This window comes from Aspergillus glaucus, assembly GCF_001890805.1.
Source record: "Aspergillus glaucus CBS 516.65 unplaced genomic scaffold ASPGLscaffold_19, whole genome shotgun sequence".
NCBI classification, from domain to species: Eukaryota; Fungi; Ascomycota; class Eurotiomycetes; order Eurotiales; family Aspergillaceae; genus Aspergillus; species Aspergillus glaucus.
Window position 1 is genome coordinate 248,947 of NW_019170471.1, and position 15,726 is coordinate 264,672.

The following is a 15,726-nucleotide window of genomic DNA, read 5'->3' on the forward strand; positions in this document are numbered from 1 at the left end:
TATATGGAGAAAAAATATTGATGTTTGGTTGTTTTATGTGGAAAAGAAATGTTTTGGTGATTATATATATTTTCGTGGTTGCGGAAAATTACATAGACTTTTGTCCAAGAACTATATGTACAAGGATGCACACAACTATAGTACGGGTTTCCTAAAAGGGAAGTAAAATGTCGTGGGGCTGCTGCAGAAACTACTTATAAGACTCCATTGACAGGCTGTTAACTTGGGATTTGAACCCTGATGCATTTCCGGGGACATACAACCAATGAAAACTCAGCTAGATGCCCCACGAAGTTTTACTACCCTTTTCGGAAATCCCCGCTATATTGAACCATGTCACTGCTCCTACTTCGTCATGCCGGTCGACAGGACAATTACTAAGGGACTCTTGCCATGAGACTTATAAATACTCTTTGCATTTCAAGCACATCTTCAAACATCTTCCCACAAGTCCCTTGAGCCCTTCCGAAACAATGTCCACCAGAACAGCCCAAGTGGAAGAATACGGCTGGGGTGCCGTGCCCATAAACCCCAAGGAGTTCGCTCCTACCAAGGCCCCAGCTGCCCAGCTCGTCAAAGACACCCCCCTCCCCGACACTCAGGTCTCCAAAGCAGCCCTGGAGTACGCCAAGACAGAGCTCCCAGCGCATACCTTCAACCACAGCTTGCGCGTTTTCTACTACGGTACACTTCCCCCTACCTCATACACTCTACCTCTAGTTAACACAAGTCCCATGTAAACAGGCCTCGCAATCGCCAGACAACACTTCCCGACCTGGAAGTTCAGCGACGAAACCTGGCTCCTCACCTGTCTGTTCCACGACATCGGGACTATCGACAAGTACACCCGCGACGTGTTCATGTCCTTTGATATCTACGGCGGTGTTGTGGCCCTGAACGTCCTTAAGGAACATGGTGCTCCGTCGCCGCAGGCTGAGAGTGTGGCAGAGGCTGTTATGCGGCATCAGGATTCAGTGAGGGTTGGGACGATTCATACGGTTGGGTTGCTGATTCAGTTGGCTACGCAGTTTGGTATGTTGCTCTTCTCTTTTCTTATGGTATGGGAAGAGTGCTGATTCTGGGTTAGATAACATCGGTGCTCACAAGGAGTATGTCCATCCCAACACCGTGAAGGATGTCACTGGCCATTATCCGCGCCGCCAGTGGTCCAAGTGCTTCTCGAGTAAACTGAGGGAGGAGATTGGGCTTAAGCCTTGGTGCCATACTACCGCAGAGGGGGAGAGCTTCCCGCATGATATTGAGCATAATGCTCTGATGGAGCCGTATGATGGACTGTTTTAGGTCATTATATGGTATCCAAGCATGTGTAGATTGTTATGTGTCATAGGGAGCATAGTGAGAAAGAATAAATATCTTGACGTTCATAGATGTGAACTGGATGCAAACGAGTTACTTGGGTTGTACTGAGTCAAATACAAAGGATGCGCTACCATAATCACAAGTGCCATAAATAAACTTTAAATGGTATCACTGCGACTTGTTAGTATGGCCGTTGAATCTTCAGAAAGAAAGAGGGGGCTCACCAGGAAATAATCAGCAACAGGTTTCTTCGCCGGCATGCCCCTCGTATCTTGCGCGGCCGCCTCAAACACCCTGTACCGTCTCCCCGGACTGACAACTGAAGAACCAACACTATTAGAACCCATCAAAATACCATTACTCCGACCATATTCGCCATTGTTTCGTGCCACCGTTCCGCCGTTACTCGTATCCTCGCCAAGTTCCATAATCGCAGCCACATTCCCGCAGCGGTAGCAGTAGTTCGGGGCGGACCAAACAGTAACGATTCCGCCGTCGAACATCTCCTTATACCCCTCCATGACGAGCTGGTGGGCACGCGCAACGAGGGAGAGGTCGTTGGTGTGGTTGAATCCTTTGACAATGTCGCCACCGAAGAGGAAACCGGCGCCGCGGGGACTGAGACCCCAGCCTTCAATTTCGTCTGGGTCGGACCAGAGAAGATCGCACATAGGTCCCTCGTGGGGGACTTCTTGCTTGCGGTCGATGAGGCGGATTTTGTCGACGGACTCGATGGCGGGGGAAAGACCGCCGTGCACACAAAGGACTGCGCCTGTTCTGCTTGTATTGCCGTAGCTGCCGGACCCGGAGCCTGATGCGCCTGTGCCTGGGGCTCCGGATCGCAATGGTGCCTGGCTGGAGTTACCTGGTGCGGCGGAGATGTCCCTTGGCGGGGAAATGTTTCTCGAATCGGTTGATGTGTTGGATGACGATCTTTGTCGTCGTCTGTAAGTGCTCACGGTGACTTCCCCCTTGGAGTTTAGGACTTCGGTTTCTAGCTCTCCGTCGTCAATCGGCATCATGGCTTGTGTGCTCTCCACGTTCGACACAGACGGTTCCAGCTCCGAACTTGCCCCCAGCACAAGAGCGCCCAGCGCCAGGTAATCAAACACTTCACAACAGTATCGCCACACATTCGCACTACCATATTTTCGAATGCATTCGTCGTAGAAGCCATACACGGTGGTAATCTGGCGCGATTCGTGGTTCCCGCGGATAAGGGTCATACGGTCTGGGTATCGGACTTTTAGGCAAAGGAGGAGGAGGAAGGATTCGAGAGAGTAAAATCCGCGGTCAACAAAGTCGCCCATGAAAAGGTAGTTGGTGTCGGGAACATCGCCCCCGACCCGGAAAAGTTCCATCAAGTCATGAAACTGGCCGTGAATATCTCCACAAATCGTGACTGGGGCATCCACCGAAACCACATTTCCTTCTTCGATTAACAGCTCGCGCGCTTTGTAGCAGAGTTCTCGGACTTGGGTTTCGGGTATCAAACGACAGGCGCGCAGTTGCGCGATCGCCCTACAGCACCGGTATTAGCATCCTCCAATTCCCTGGTATCCGAAGAGATAAAGCAACGCACTCGTCCAGATCGCTCATGGTGATTCAATGTAACGAACGGTTTTAAACTCGAGAGAATGGGACTGTTGGCGTCTGAGCGGGTTAGAAGATCAGTGGGTCCTGGATAAGAGCGAGGCAGGTCAAGTGAGTTTGGAAGAGCACCCGCAGCAGAATCGAGTGGGAGAAGAAATCGTTAGGTGCAGAGGAAAAATAGAGTCATCTTCGTCTGGAGCATCTCCCGACCGGATCCCCGCTGTAATTGGTTTTTTAATGATAAAAGTAGATGAGATGGCAGGAGGGGAGATGATGTTATTTTTGCTCTTTTTTTGCCCGCGCGTCGAGACGACTTTCGCGCTGTGCTGTCTGGATGGGGTCGCAGCCAATCACATAGCCAGTAGATAAGATTAGATCTGATCGCCAAGGCCAGGCCGAATTCTCCCAAGTCCGGCTTGAGTCGGCGGAACCGCATCACTCAACGGCCGCAGTCCCCAACATACACACGTCAATTGGAGAGGCCATGGATTATATTTAAGGGGCTTGTCAATTGCTTTTGGCTTCGTCATTGAGGTATGTTATCTTCCCGAATATCCGGTTGGACCTCGACTAATCGTACCACACAACAGACACAGACCCCTCCGATGTTACTCTAACGCCGCAATTCCAACCGCAATTACCCTCCATTTTTGCTTTTCCTCACCAATTGATCATGCCGCCTCACCTCCATCCCCGGTCCCGGTCGACCGCCTCCCTTTTTGCCACGACCCTCCTGGCCTCTTTGGTGGTTGTGGGTTTACCACACGTTTTCCCATGCCCCGCCCCGCGTCGCACACTCGCCGATTCTGAGATGACGGTCACAGCGGATGGACAACAAGTACAGAGAATTCGGCGACGGAGGAGGAAGGACGCAGAGATGCTCGACCGGGAGAATACACCATACACGGCGCCTCAACCGGCCGACGAAGAGGTGTCGACTTTCTTCCAGATGGAGGCCGAAGCAGAGAAATTGGAACATGTCCGGAGGCAATGTCCAGTGCCTAAACCCAGTGGGGTTTTGGGAGATTTACTAGGATTCTCGGATCAGAAAGGTACCTCACAGAAGCAGGGGAGGGAAGAATTTTAAGGATCGGTTCATTTCGATGGAGAAGAGCCAACGGCCTACTCGGGTCTTTGAAAAAAAAAAAAAAAAAAAGAAAGAAAGAAAGCATTTGGTTCCATTTTACAATTATGATACTCGCAAGGTTCTAATGAGAACCAATTGGTTTAGAGGGTCAAAAAGGGTGTGTGTTTCTGGGTACTAGCGTTATATCCCATCATTTTCCTGTACAGATAGTTGTTGCAACATTTTACGATTGACAGATATTGTGTTATTATACCTGTATATCAATAAACGAATTACATCTCATGCAATCCATCAATTTGGTCAAATTGGCGAGTCTGCTGTATCCATAACCCCGGCTGTCATCTGTGGTGATATCAAAACAAACACGCTAAGCCGGAAAGGGATAAACCCCATTGGCCCACAGCCTGAGGCAACGCGCAACATCTGCCCAAGACTTGTACAGACAAGCATGCCAGATCGCATGCCGTAATGGCGTTAACAAATTTAGCATACGGCCTTCTCTTCAACCCGCGACACACAAAATGGATGGGCCCTCTCTTCGTCCTAGGCGACGCCCTGCTTTGCGCCTTGGTGATCTGGAAAGTCCCATGTGAGACCTCGCGCATTCTATCGTCGCGAACAACCACACTGACTATATGGACGCACTACAGATACTGAAATCGATTGGACGACATACATGCAACAAGTATCGCTGTATATCTCTGGCGAACGCGATTACACCCTGATCAGAGGCTCGACCGGACCCCTCGTCTATCCCGCCGCGCACGTATACATCTACAGCATCCTCTACCACCTTACTGAACAAGGACGGGATATCGTTTATGGCCAGATACTATTCGGATTGCTCTATATCACTGTTCTGGGGTTGGTGTTGGCGTGTTATAGACAAACGAGGGCTCCGCCGTATCTATTCCCGCTGCTTGTGCTCTCAAAACGGCTGCATAGTATTTTTGTATTGCGGTTGTTCAATGATGGCGTCGCGGCGCTGGCTATGTGGGGTGCTATCCTGCTGTTCATGAATAGGAAATGGACGGCTGGAGTTGTTGTTTGGTCGGTGGGAGTTGGGATCAAGATGACCGTGTTGCTTCTTGCGCCTGCGATTGCTGTGGTCGCGGTGCTCAGTCTAGGTTTGTTGCCGAGTATCACATTGGGGATTATAGCGGTGCTTGTCCAGGTATGTATTTGCGTTACTGAAGCTCTGCTCTACGGCCGACTGACGCAATACAGGTTTTACTGGCAATTCCCTTCCTTCAAGCAGACCCTGTAGGATACGTTTCGCGCGCGTTCGAACTAACCAGGCAGTTCATGTTCAAATGGACCGTCAATTGGAGATTCGTGGGTGAAGAGATCTTCCTATCTAAGAACTTCTCACTGGGTCTTCTAGCGCTACACGCCGTCCTCTTGACTGCCTTCCTTTCTACAACCTGGCTGAAGCCATCAGGATCCAACCTGTTTGGATTCCTCCGCAACACAATCAAGGGACGCCAACACACAGTAACGCTCTCCAAAACATTCATCATGACGGTTATGTTGACATCTCTCGCGATTGGGTTGTTGTGCGCAAGGTCCCTCCATTACCAATTCTTTGCTTATCTCGCCTGGGCGACACCCTTCCTGCTTTGGAGAGGTGGATTTCACCCTGTGTTGATATGTGCGGTGTGGGCATTGCAGGAATGGGCTTGGAATACGTATCCGAGCACCAACGCCAGTTCTCTCGTTGTTGTCCTCTCACTTGCTGTTCAGGTCTTTAGTGTTTTGGCGAATGGGTCCAAGGCAATCGATGTTCAGCACCAGAGGCCTGACAGTAAAGCCGAAGTTCACACGCAATGAGTCCTTCGTTATACTGTAGTTTTCTAGAATAATATTTGTCGTGTCGTTCAATTCGGTAGAAATTGGGCTGTTTATGCGTCAGACTCGTCGGATGAAGGCATCTTTCCCATGTTCGATTCCTCTTCATCATCGTCCGAATCCTCTGCCCTTGTGACAGGCTGCTTAGCGAATTCCTTCGGCCTGTATATCATAAACCCATTAGCAAACCACTCCTTTATATTCCCAATCCAACTCACCAAAATGGTGCCTTCCGCCAAGCCTTCTCATCCCTCACAATATTCACAATCTCCCCCTGCAACTTATTATCCCGATCCTCGAGCGCATTCGTATCAACAACAACAAACGACCCCCGCTTCATCCAGATCGTGGACCGGAAGCGGGCAGGCAATTCGACCAGCACGGATTCTTTCGACGGGAATTCCACCTGGTAGATGTTTTTCCCGGTGGCTTTGATGACCTTCGCGATGGTCTGGCCTTGCAATAGTTCGTCTGGCGGGGTGAGGGTTTCTTCGGCGGTTGCGAGGACTTTTCGGCGGGGAGGGCCCATTTTGTTTTTTGAAGGTGGGAGGTGGAGGTTGAGGGTGTGGATTTGAAGTAGAGTATTAGAATACAGGAATTTCTCCTGTTGTTGCTTGTCTGGATGGTGAGAGTGTGGTGGTGTGGTAGAGAAATTTTAGCTTGTCCCAGGGTCCCAGAAATTCTTCTCCGAGCGGGACACCGTGGGGTGCTTTCTAGATCTAAATCGCGTCCCACTACGAGATCATTTTCGCAATAACGCCAATGGAGGAGATATTTTGTTGTGCCTGAATCGTAGTCACTACATCAATTAAAGCATTGTGATGTCGATTAGCAATAGTGACGTCTCCTGCATGAAATATAGTTTCGCATCCCCTCTCTCCAACAGAAGTACCGTAGACTACAATAATGATTTCAATTGTAAGTGGCCCTACTTCTTGTGTACTCAGCAATATCCTAACTATAGAAAGTCAGAGTCCAGAGTCCCCGAAGGCTGGACAGCTAATGTGTATGAAGTTGGCTTCGGCGGTCCATGGGAAGAACAGAAGTGGGAAGGTCCACTCATTGCGAGGGAATATGGCTTAGAAGATCCTCGATTTGTGATACATACCACACAAGAGACTGGAGAGTTGTGCATCATGTTTCGGTAAAGAGATCGCATCTTCGTCTGGGACAAGCTTGGGGATACTGTTTGTGAAATAACCAAACCTAAGGACTTGGATTCGATCCTTGGATGTATGATCGAGAAGGGAGAGAAGGCCTTGAGGAAAAAGCGGGTATGGTCAATGAGGAGAATAGATCGGTGATGATCCAATCCAGTAACGTCAACTATGGCCTCGAGGAATCGTTTGGCTTGCGGAACCCTTGCAACTCTTACTGCAGAGAGCAAGCCTTGCAAGTACATAACAGTGCCGTTTGTTTGCCCTTGCGTCCTAAAAGTGGCCTTAACAGGAACTTTAAGATAATACAAGTTGGGATCATTTGCCCAAATCGGTGGATCGTGGATTGGATTGTACAGGGAATCCTTGCAGACTGCTTCGAGTGCTCTACACGAGATAACCCTATAGGGTTCTAATACCGATGACCCTGTGTATTGACAGCTTCTGTGGTCTAGACTGCGTTCAAAAAAGACGGACTAAGTTTCGTACTTTTGAGTTCCCAACAATTTCCACGCTCATAATATCACGAGTTCGAGACGGCGTTTGAATATGTAAACACCCTATCTTGCATGTATGTGCATTGTCTTTTCAACCGCGCACATGACTCTAATTTCGACATGGTTGTGTGTCGCAAGGGATACAGCTGCGCTGACAACTCGGCTGCATGAAGAATCCAGTTTCAACTCAGCTCTCATGTGCCCCGGAACCCACCCGACAGTTGGAGGACTCGACCCGAGATACTCAGCAACCAATGGAAGCTGTCTCTCGGGATGTTTTGCAGATCCAGACAATCTCGTGGCGGAAAAGACCGTGGGTTGAAACACCTATGTGGCGGTGCCATTGACAGGGTTGTAAGTCGATGATGACGAGAGATATCACCGTGGCCCAATTGAGTCTCTGCATGTCTATATTTTCGTCCAATTCATGGCCGGGTGGGTGGTTATTCCCTTGGAAACCGGCCGGACTGGGCGTTGTGCCTCTGGATTGAAGTCAATGTCGAGACCATTCCATGGTCTTCCTATTTATTTTCCCGGGCGTTGAATAACATTATAAAGGGTCATTCAACAACCGGGCAACCGGGCAACAAGAGCAGCCGGAACGGTTCCGACGTCCAATGTTTTGCAAGCAATTCAATATTTGCTAGCAATATAGCTGCATAGCTGTATCTGACTTGTCCTCACTTCCTCGGCGTACTCCGTAGTCTGTACTCCATAGTAGTATGATTCCATTCGCGGACAGGTATTCATAGCCCCTGTCAAGCTTTTCTTTTCCCTTCCTTCTTGCTTTTTTTTTTTTTTTCTTTTTTTTTCTCTTTTTTTCCAGAGCCACAATAAATCAGCCTGATCGGCTTGATAACCTAATCCATCCCTCTGTCTGTACACTGCAGTGTCTAACATTGACCGTAAAGAGCAGTGTGGTGTAGGCGGTATCTGAATTGGGATACTTTCTGCGTCTGGGACAAATTCTTTTTTTCTCCCCCGGGGGACAATCCTTTAGACGAGAGGAATATTAGAAGAGAGATATAGAGACAGATTCTGCTTCAGACGCGAAACAAACAATCCCCAGTACAGATAATAACCCACAACATCCAACAACACAACAAAATCCCTGGGCAGAATCGGACCGGAATCTCCCCTCAAAAGAAGGTTCGTCATTCAACGGGCCCAGTGTCTCACATTCTTCTTGTCTTTTTCTCTCTCTTCTTCTCTTTTCTCCATCCACTTCGTCCTTCATAATAATATAATATAATATAATTTTCTCGTTGTGGTTGTGGTGGTGGTCGCCCGTTGCTAGTTTCATTTCCACTCCTCATTCTTCTTCCCTTGCACCTGTCAACAAGAAGACACCGTGAGTACTAGAGACCGACAGCCCCGCGACGCTTCTTCCCACAACACCCTTTTTTCCACTCACCCGCACGCTTCTTTTTCGCTTTATTTTAATCTCTTCTTCTCTATTTAGAGGCAAAGGGAAAAATAAAAAAGTTCTGATTTCATTATCGAGCTGTCATCCGTGTTCCGAGGATCGGCTTTGCGGTACATACAACAACGCCCTCTGACGACGACTCCTTCGCTATTGAGGCTCCCCTTCCCTTCGATCGCCCCACCGTTAAACTACAATAACAACCATCAGTCACGACAATAACCATAACCCCCGCGTCAGTGACTAGACCGCCAAAATGGACGGGGACGAGCTCATTGCCTCGGTCTATCGCAAGATCGAGAGGGAAAAGGCCCTCATAACCGCTGCGACCAACATGCGGCAGTCCACCGATAACCCCCTCGTCCAACAACGAGTCGACGCGAATATCCGCGATGGCCGGAAAAACATCGCCTACTTGGAGGAGAAGATGAGAGAGCTTCAGATCCGTCGCATCGAGCATGATGGTGGCGGTTCCCCCACCGAGAGCCGTCATCCGTATGGGGGGAATCCGGCTGCCTCGGGCCCGGTACCTCCTCCGAAAGATTATGGCTACGGGGGGGATGAGGAATACGATGATGCTGCTGGTGGCTTTCCGCAAGGAGGAGCAGGCTCCATGCCATCGGGCGCCCCGTTTTCTGATCCCCGTCCGTTTGCTCCGGTTCCCAAGGCCAGGCCGAATTACACTAAGCTTGGTACGTTGCCTACTGGGACATCAAAAAGCAGGATATATTGGCTGGAGAGAAGACTAATTGATCATTCATTGCCATACAGACTTGATCAAATATGACACACAGTATCTCGGTCCGAAGATCCAGCTCATGTTGTCCCAGCTCGAATTCAAGTTGAGTGTCGAAAAACAATACAAAGCCGGTATTGAGAAGATGGTCCGTCTATATCAAGATGAAGGGGATAGGAAGAGTCGCGCCGATGCAGAGGGTCGACGGATTGAAAGTAACCAGAAAATCCAATTGCTCAAGCAAGCCCTTAAGCGATACGAAGACCTCCATGTCGACATTGAATCTTCGGATACCCCCGACGGTATGGATTCTTCTCGTCTTGGATAGAAATGGACCAATACTGACCCGCGACCAGATGAAAGTCTCAGCACTCCTAACATGCGCAAACCCTTGACGGGTTTGTTGACGATGCGCATCCAGGCTGTCAGGGATGTCGATCATGCGGCAAGCTCCAGATTTTCTCGTGGTCCGGAAACATTCGTTGTTCTCAAAGTCGAAGACGCCATTAAAGCGAGAACGAGGGCGACCCGGTCAGACAGGTGGCAAGATGAAGCTTTCAGCATCGACATCGAAAAGGCCAATGAAATTGAATTGACTGTGTACGATAAATCCGGGGACCGACCCACGCCAATCGGTATGCTTTGGGTTCGTATATCGGATATCGCAGAGGAAATGCGTCGTAAGAAAATTGAGACCGAGTTCAACGCCTCGGGCTGGGTATCTGCCGACAAGATGGAACACGGTGGCTCGACGGCGCGACCAGATCCATCCGCTCCCCTAGGATCTCCCCAGAACCCGGGTCCGGCAGGACCAACCGGCGCCGCAGGGCAAGGTCAAGGGGGCGCTGGTGGTCCTTCAGCAAGCCATGTCATGGTCGATTCTTGGTTTGCGTTGGAGCCTGTTGGCCGGATTAATCTGTCAATGAGCTTCGGTAAGTGTCGGGATTTGAGCCCTACGTTCCTCCGGGATAATCGGTTACTGATATCTATGTGCAGCCAAGCAATTGAAGGACCGACGACCATTCGATATCGGATTGAATCGTCAAGGTGCTGTCCGTCAGAAGAAGGAAGAAGTCCACGAGAAGCAGGGACACAAGTTTGTCACGCAACAGTTCTACAACATCATGCGTTGCGCTCTTTGCGGCGACTTTTTGAAGTATGCAGCCGGCATGCAGTGTGCCGATTGCAAGTACACCTGTCATCGCAAGTGCTATCCCAAGGTCGTCACCAAGTGTATCAGCAAGGCCAACTACGAGACCGATCCCGACGAGGAGAAGATCAACCACCGTATCCCGCATCGTTTCGAAGGATTTGCCAACATTTCGGCCAACTGGTGTTGCCACTGCGGTTACTTGCTTCCCTTTGGACGCAAGAGTGCCAAGAGATGCTCAGGTATTTGGAACCTTGGAGATATTGTGACAAGAGACACGAGAGAAGACTGACCCCTTGCGCTTCCTTTCTAGAATGCGGTCTCGCCTGCCACGCTCATTGCACGCATTTGGTACCTGACTTCTGTGGCATGTCCATGGAGGCAGCAAACCAAATCTTGGAAACACTGATTCGCGCGAAGAATCACAACAAATCAACATCTGTTAGTTCCGGTCTAAGCGGTCGCACCCTTCGACCAGGCGGCCCGCCTCAAGCCCCCCAAGATAACGCAGCACTTGCGTACCCACAAAAGCCAGTCGAGGGCCCTTACGGGGGACCACCCCCTAGACGAGCTTCTGCCGAAGCTGTGAGCGCCGCCACTAACTCGTATATCCCACCACAGTCACCAACTGCTGTTGCCCAACGGCAACAGATGCCCATAAGGACCACACCAACAGCAGGTCCTGCCGCCGCTGCTGCCGCGGCGGCAACAGGGTTGCGTTCTCCTCAGCAGCCCCCGGGTATGTCTTCTTCGAACTTGGTCGATAACAAGACGATACTGACGCATGCCTTTGCAGTCGATATGGGTCGCCCAGTACAGCCGCAGCCGCAGCCGCCTTCGCATGCACCGTACGACCCTTCTGCATATGTGTCTTATCAACAGCAAGCTATGCCCCCGCCACAAGCTATGCAAAAGGTCGGTTCGCCATATGGTATGCCTTCACCGCAACAGCCTGTTCCTGCAATGCAACCGCCGGTCCCTGTCAAGGAAGACATTCCTACAGCGCAAGCCAAGGCCCGCATTGGATTGGACCACTTCAACTTCCTTGCTGTGCTTGGTAAGGGTAACTTCGGTAAGGTCATGCTGGCAGAGACGAAGAGTGCCAAAAAGCTTTATGCCATCAAGGTGTTGAAGAAAGAATTCATTATCGAGAACGACGAAGTGGAGAGCACCAAGTCCGAGAAGCGCGTCTTCTTAGTTGCTAACAAGGAACGTCACCCCTTCTTACTGAACCTTCACGCCTGTTTCCAGACAGAGACCCGTGTGTACTTCGTCATGGAGTACATTAGTGGTGGTGATCTGATGCTGCACATTCAGCGAGGCCAGTTTGGTCTGAAGCGCGCACAGTACGTTTACAATGCAACAGTTGGTGAAAGGGATGGTAGCTAACCGTTGATAGGTTCTATGCCGCGGAAGTCTGTCTAGCTCTCAAGTACTTCCACGAGAACGGTGTCATTTACCGTGACTTGAAGCTGGATAACATTCTTTTGACTTTGGATGGTCACATTAAGATTGCAGACTATGGTCTCTGTAAGGAGAACATGTGGTATGGCTGTACCACTAGCACTTTCTGTGGTACTCCTGAGTTCATGGCTCCTGAGGTAAGATACTACCATTTTCTACCGACCCATCATGAGCATGTTTATTGACCGCAAATTAGATTCTCCTGGATAAGAAATACGGCCGTGCTGTTGACTGGTGGGCGTTTGGTGTCCTCATCTACCAGATGCTCCTTCAGCAGTCTCCCTTCCGTGGTGAAGACGAAGATGAAATTTACGACGCCATTCTCGCTGATGAGCCTCTGTACCCGATTCACATGCCTCGTGACTCGGTTTCGATCCTTCAGAAGCTGCTCACCCGTGAGCCTGAGTTGCGTCTTGGTTCGGGACCAACAGATGCTCAGGAAGTCATGTCTCATGCTTTCTTCCGGAACATCAACTGGGATGACATCTACCACAAGCGTGTGCCCCCGCCATTCCTGCCTACTATCAGCAACCCCACCGATACCAGCAACTTCGACACGGAGTTCACCAGTGTCACTCCGGTTCTTACGCCGGTGCAATCAGGTAAGTTTTTACAGCTCGACTCTTTCTGTCAGTGTAATACTAACAATGTGCAGTCCTCTCCCAGGCCATGCAGGAAGAATTCCGGGGCTTCTCCTACACTGCGGACTTTGCCTAATCTTACTATCTCCCCGCTTGAAACGTCTTTTCTTCTATATTGTTGTGTTTACGATTATGTGTATGTCAAAAGAGAAAGTTGGGTTCGTTTGAAACAAATGCTTGTCTTCTAGTTCCTTTACTCAGCATGATGTTGGTTTGTCGTTTTTTTCCGTATTCTCTCTTCATGCACTGGGCACACGCTGCTCGACATACCCATGAAAGTCTTTATTCTTCTATTCTCATGAAAATAGTAACGATTCATCCTATTATATACTTGACTTTCCGCATTAAAACCAGCTTAGATATAGCAATTTCGTCGAAGCAAAACTATTCGACCACACCTCAATGCCTTTTGTATTTCCCAACGTACCACAGACAGATCCCGAAATGGAGTCTTCTTTGAGACTGAAATGCCGTTATCGAAGTTGGTTAATGAAAGTTTGTGTCTGCTTCCACAAGGATCTTGAAGGGTGAATTTCCTTGTGTTTGATCTCAGGCCGGTAGATGTTACTATTTCGTGGCGAGGCCATAGCATTTGTACCAGGGGGCGATGGTTCTGTAGAATTGCAAGGATGGTGTCTTTGCTCATGCCAAAGTCTGGAGAGAAGTACACGGGCTTTGGACCCCGTTCGGTGTTATTAGCAAGAGGGCAGATCACTATACAATCTCCGTTAATACTTTGGAATCAAGGATGGGATAGGAATCTCACTTAGAAGTACATCCATCTTACACCCTGGGTAGTGATAGCCGGGACACACCTGTCAGATAAGTACCAAGAGCTATGGTATGGCGATGGAAGATGTCAAAAGTGATAAGGTATTGGTTTAGTGGATGGTGGTCGATGGATGGATCAAGAAGTACTCGGTTGCAGAACAACAGCTCCCGCCCCCGTAATAGTTGTCTGACTCGAATCTTTCTTCCCAGGGAAGAAGAAGAAGAAAAAAATTATATATATATATATATATATAAATATAAAAGATAAAAGATAAAAGATAAAACAAAGTAAAATACAATAGAATGAAGGAAATGGAAAAGGGAAGCGGGAAAAAGAAGAACAATTTGTTTCTTTCGTTTTTCTTAGGTTCCTCTTATGTTTCAGGGCAGGCGGACGAATATTGGTACATTTTTCAAAATCTTAGCTGCAACTGTGCATTTACTTACAACCAACCTCATTCATTGCTATATTGCACTTTGCTGCCTCGAACCAGATAGTAGTGTTACTTATTCGGTTGAATACTTGACTCTTGTTTTCTTCAAGAAAATAAGTTATTTCACACCAAATTTTATCTGCATAGAGAAAATATCAGTATTCCATTCCTATCTATCAGAGATTGATGTGGACTTTATCTCTATATTTTATCAGAAGAGCTCCGCTTCCAGCACCGGGTCATATGGCGATCGAAACGCAACACTGATGGTGCGTACATTCCACTCGCTTTGCAGCCAGTCCCAGTCTCAAGCGAAGTGCAGGAGGGCATCATACTGACCTTCTCACAATATAGGCCTCTGAGGGATGCCTTCATAGGTATCAAGAAGCTCTACTTCGGATGGATCCCTTCCAGCGCGACTGTCCGAGAACTGCTGCCTCCACAAGATGCATACGCATATAAGACTTTCGTTGGTACACCACTCAAGCCACCTTATCATTATTCCAGCTCACATTTACGGTCTTAATTCTTGTTATAAATGTGACGTTGTGCAGTATGGAGGCCTCGTTCCCGGACATAGGGCTGAGAGTCATTCTGGGTGGTGCTTTCCAACCGGTTAACCCTCAAGGACCGTCACTTCTCTTTTCACTCCCCTCTCTATCGCCCGTCAAACCTGTGACCTTCATTGTCAATCATTCAATAATCAGCCCGTAGGTAAAGCGACTGAGAACAAAAACCTTTTGTTTCTTTGCTTTTTTGTTTCTGTGTTTCTTTGTTTCTTTGTGAATGTCTTCTTCATTACTTCCTTTATATGAAAGACCTTCCTCATTGGCATTTTCGTTGTTCTCCATATGTTGCTGATCTTTGTAGCGCCTGTTAAATCCCCAGAAGTCAGCATCTGGTAAACACTTCGTGGGTATATTATGCATACTACTTACTTGTACCACGCTTTTCCACTTCTCATGAGAAGGCGGATAATCGATTAATCTCCACAGCAAGCGTAAAACTGGCAACAACGCATAGAAGCTTGTTATCGCCTGGCGCGCCCCAACCTGGGCAGATTTTCACTATCGTGAAAATGGTAAAGACTTGACTGAACAATGTCCAAAACATATTCAGAACTATCCAGAAAAATGTGGCGCACATATCCTCGGGTTCTTTGTACAAATACACAATGAACTCCTTGAAGCCACAGATGATCGCAGAGAAAAGAGTTCCGATTATTGTCACGGGCTCGAAAGCTAGTAGATAAAACGAATGATATTCATATCTGGACTAGGTAGCCTAACGACGAGAATATCGAATCTGGAGAGGAGAAGAAAAAAAGGAAATCTATCTAGATGGAGAAGGGGTTTTATAGTCATTGTGCGACAGGGCTCATGCCCGCGTTTGCCTTGGTTGCTTGTACGGCTTTGTTTGGCGTGTTGGTGTCGTTTATCTATATCAGCCGATGATGCGGCGTTGAGCCGTCACAATTATGTTCAGCAGTTTTTCAAAATGGCCCCAGAACTTGGGCATGCTGTTGATGATGGCGTTGGCTATTTTACCTAGTCCAGCTACCATCGTGCTTATAGATGAGAGGTGGTTTTAGGAGGAGAATAAAAG

The 15,726-nt window shown here is 48.7% G+C and overlaps 8 protein-coding genes across 8 annotated transcripts; 5 read left to right on the plus strand and 3 right to left on the minus strand.

The window, feature by feature from the left end:
• The first annotated feature begins 316 nt into the window (after positions 1-316).
• Positions 317-1,570, plus strand: ASPGLDRAFT_50405 (cyanamide hydratase). Its single transcript, XM_022547302.1, has 5 exons — positions 317-684; positions 745-1,032; positions 1,088-1,395; positions 1,452-1,491; positions 1,545-1,570. The coding sequence occupies exons 1-3, from the start codon at positions 474-476 to the stop codon at positions 1,300-1,302; spliced, it is 714 nt and encodes a 237-aa protein (XP_022398042.1). The 5' UTR covers positions 317-473; the 3' UTR covers positions 1,303-1,395; positions 1,452-1,491; positions 1,545-1,570.
• ASPGLDRAFT_660338 (serine/threonine-protein phosphatase) lies at positions 1,110-3,387 on the minus strand. Its single transcript, XM_022548971.1, has 3 exons — positions 2,903-3,387; positions 2,141-2,841; positions 1,110-2,092 (listed from the first exon to the last, which is right to left on the minus strand). The coding sequence occupies exons 1-3, from the start codon at positions 2,917-2,919 to the stop codon at positions 1,479-1,481; spliced, it is 1,332 nt and encodes a 443-aa protein (XP_022398043.1). The 5' UTR covers positions 2,920-3,387; the 3' UTR covers positions 1,110-1,478.
• ASPGLDRAFT_661344 (uncharacterized protein) lies at positions 3,132-4,384 on the plus strand. Its single transcript, XM_022548985.1, has 2 exons — positions 3,132-3,447; positions 3,504-4,384. Exon 2 carries the CDS (start codon positions 3,587-3,589, stop codon positions 3,998-4,000), a length of 414 nt encoding a protein of 137 aa, XP_022398044.1. The 5' UTR covers positions 3,132-3,447; positions 3,504-3,586; the 3' UTR covers positions 4,001-4,384.
• An 84-nt stretch (positions 4,385-4,468) lies between these two features.
• alg3 (dolichyl-P-Man:Man(5)GlcNAc(2)-PP-dolichol alpha-1,3-mannosyltransferase) lies at positions 4,469-5,830 on the plus strand (the record flags this gene model as incomplete). Its single annotated transcript, XM_022543734.1, has 3 exons — positions 4,469-4,589; positions 4,651-5,174; positions 5,228-5,830. 3 exons carry the CDS (start codon positions 4,469-4,471, stop codon positions 5,828-5,830), a joined length of 1,248 nt encoding a protein of 415 aa, XP_022398045.1.
• A 71-nt stretch (positions 5,831-5,901) lies between these two features.
• On the minus strand, positions 5,902-6,377 carry ASPGLDRAFT_38129 (putative eukaryotic translation initiation factor eIF1a-like protein; the record flags this gene model as incomplete). Its single annotated transcript, XM_022544908.1, has 2 exons — positions 5,902-6,010; positions 6,067-6,377. The coding sequence occupies 2 exons, from the start codon at positions 6,375-6,377 to the stop codon at positions 5,902-5,904; spliced, it is 420 nt and encodes a 139-aa protein (XP_022398046.1).
• Positions 6,378-7,424: 1,047 nt separating this feature from the next.
• On the plus strand, positions 7,425-8,184 carry ASPGLDRAFT_50411 (uncharacterized protein). Its single transcript, XM_022547303.1, has one exon. The coding sequence runs from the start codon at positions 7,606-7,608 to the stop codon at positions 7,822-7,824; it is 219 nt and encodes a 72-aa protein (XP_022398047.1). The 5' UTR covers positions 7,425-7,605; the 3' UTR covers positions 7,825-8,184.
• Positions 8,185-8,311: 127 nt separating this feature from the next.
• On the minus strand, positions 8,312-8,831 carry ASPGLDRAFT_50413 (uncharacterized protein). Its single transcript, XM_022547304.1, has one exon. It carries the CDS (start codon positions 8,737-8,739, stop codon positions 8,515-8,517), a length of 225 nt encoding a protein of 74 aa, XP_022398048.1. The 5' UTR covers positions 8,740-8,831; the 3' UTR covers positions 8,312-8,514.
• Positions 8,832-9,181: 350 nt separating this feature from the next.
• pkcA (protein kinase c) lies at positions 9,182-12,992 on the plus strand (the record flags this gene model as incomplete). The annotated part of the gene is made up of 8 exons (XM_022543735.1): positions 9,182-9,617; positions 9,697-9,963; positions 10,018-10,593; positions 10,658-11,053; positions 11,125-12,157; positions 12,211-12,412; positions 12,472-12,877; positions 12,931-12,992. 8 exons carry the CDS (start codon positions 9,182-9,184, stop codon positions 12,990-12,992), a joined length of 3,378 nt encoding a protein of 1,125 aa, XP_022398049.1.
• Between the last annotated feature and the right edge of the window lie 2,734 nt (positions 12,993-15,726).